The sequence below is a fragment of the Terrapene carolina genome, unplaced genomic scaffold (genome assembly GCF_002925995.2).
Source record: "Terrapene carolina triunguis isolate 2854851 unplaced genomic scaffold, T_m_triunguis-2.0 Scaffold90, whole genome shotgun sequence".
In the NCBI taxonomy this organism is placed as follows: Eukaryota; Metazoa; Chordata; order Testudines; family Emydidae; genus Terrapene; species Terrapene triunguis.
Window position 1 is genome coordinate 2316837 of NW_020664441.1, and position 2169 is coordinate 2319005.

The 2169-nt window shown below is 50.4% G+C and overlaps 1 protein-coding gene across 1 annotated transcript in view; it reads right to left on the bottom strand.

Moving 5' to 3' along the window:
- LOC112105598 (zona pellucida sperm-binding protein 1-like) overlaps positions 1–1514 on the bottom strand; it is a 10720-nt gene extending 9206 nt beyond the window's left edge. The window contains exons 1-3 of the mRNA XM_026650519.1: positions 1322–1514; positions 506–627; positions 1–92 (exon numbers count right to left, since the gene is read on the bottom strand). The exon at positions 1–92 is cut by the window's left edge and continues 83 nt beyond it. Of these exons, the coding sequence (XP_026506304.1) occupies positions 1–92; positions 506–627; positions 1322–1514 (407 nt within the window). The remainder of the gene's footprint in view (positions 93–505; positions 628–1321) is intronic.
- Between the last annotated feature and the right edge of the window lie 655 nt (positions 1515–2169).

Genomic DNA, 2169 nt, shown 5'->3' on the forward strand with positions numbered 1-2169 from the left:
TTGGGGCAGGTCATGGTCACGTCACGGGTGGCAGCGATGGCCCCGGTGCTCAGTAGTTCCTCCACTCGGACCCTCAGGTGGTTACGGCCATCCTGCAATGAATGCAGAATGATTACTAAGATTGTGGTGCAATGGAGTGTCCATGGCTGCTCAGCCCAGACCCCCTGCACAGGCTAGGGTTGCCAATTTTGGTTGGCCATATCCCTGGAGGTTGTGTCGCATGACTGTCTTTAATTAAAGATTAATCGTCAATTCCTGTAGACTCTAGGACAATCCAGGAGGGTTGGCAATCTTAGCATAGGCTGTGTGACAGTAGGTAGGGAAGAATATACAGCACTGCAGCAGCCTGAGTACACTAGCTGGATCTCGTCAATAATGGGACAGTCAAGCATCCTAAATAGTAGGCCATGAACCTCTCCATGTTGATACATAGGGATTTAGAGGCAGGTGTTCAATGTAGCGGCAGGGATGGAGGCACTGGAGCCTCTTGTGCCAACTCACTCACCTGCTTGAGCACATGGCAGCCATTGTAGCCAGCTGAGAAGATCACCTCCCCTTTTTCGCCAGATGTGATCCAGTGGAGGCAGATGGAGCAGTTTGTAACTTCAAAGGGAGTCCCAAACTCATCTGTTGAGAGTGTCACACTCAGACAAACCTTCACCCATGGGTAAGGGTAAGTTAAGGCACTCTAGTGCAGAGACATAGGAAGGCTGCAACGTATGAAGCAGGGACTATGTCTTATTCCATCAGTGGTATCTTTGGGTAGCTGGATTTGGGTTAGCAGCCATTATTTGACAAGTTTCTCTTAGATCCACCAAGGAGAGCAGAAGGGCCCCAAATCCTAGTAGTAGAAGGGCTGTCTTGCAGCGACGCATGGAAACAGCAATATTAGCATCTATTGCACAGTCAGGTGTGAGTCCTAGAGTGGAGAAGTTTCAGGGGGCCAAGCCAGAGTTTGGGAGGCCTTCCTGCATTGGGAGGCATCCCTTCAGAGCATTATCCTAGTCAGGCCCTTGTCTTACAGTCAGAAGAGGCACTATTGAAGTCAGCCAGATCACACCTACTGGCTTCCTCAGTCAGAAACACCTCCTAGTGCTAAGGACAGCAATTAAGCTAGAAAGAGTTATAGTAGACACTGAAAAGTTAGATGTACAATTAACAGAGGAAGGTAGTCCACATGAAAGGCTAGAGTTACCCATGGGAGACAGGGAAAATATCAATAGCCTCCAAGAAACCCTCCAGCATGTTCATTTAAAAGGGAACCCAAGCATAGATGGGGGTGTCCTTAGCTGCTTATTAAGCATACCCCATAGCTACTTACCCACAACTTTGAAGCGGACGGTGTGGTCCTGGCTGGGAAAGACCAGCAGTTGCATCCCATAGTCTCCACAATCATACTCATATCCACGCTGCAAGACAGAAAAACTGACCCTGCGGAAGTCCCCCTGTCCGAGGGCTGTCCCCAGGGACCAGAGCAGCGCTAAGCCCACAAAATACCTACAGCCCAGCCCCATGGCTGAAGGTGTTAAGGAAGAAGTCCTACCCCACAGCCACTTCTCATAGCTAGGGAATCTGTGAGACTGGAGCTTTGTAAGGTGAGTGGAGGGGTGGGACTGGCATGTGAACCAGGTGAGCAGAGAGGCAGCACCTGGGGAGCTGTCGGCTGCTGTTGAGGGGCCGGGTAAAAAGTGCAAAGCTCAGGATGAAAGGGAAACGTAACCATTGAATCCCCCAACCAAAAACAAATAAACAAAACCTCCTCACAGTGAATCCTACTGTTACTCTGGCTTTTGGGATGTCCCCTCTCTGTCCCCCTCTCTTGCCCTGTCTTTCTCTCCCTTTCCTTGCCTGTGACTTTCACTCTCCCCGTTTTCTCTCTCTCACACTGTGGGGTGTCAGTGGGAGGGAAGGGGAACTCCTTCCAAGATTCACTCTCTTCCCAGTGGGTGAGGAGGAGCTAGAAGAAACTGCTATTCAGCGGGAATAATTGGAGTCCTGCCCCAAGCTTGGCCTTGTGTCCACCACTTCCAGTCCTCATCTATCCTGACCTGTAACCTCCCTTGTATCACCATAACAGCCATTCCTGGCCTGTGACCAATTCTGCAGTACATATAGGAATGGTGCAGCACACTAGCCCCAGCTTAGTACAGTGACTTCTGGGGGCAGGTT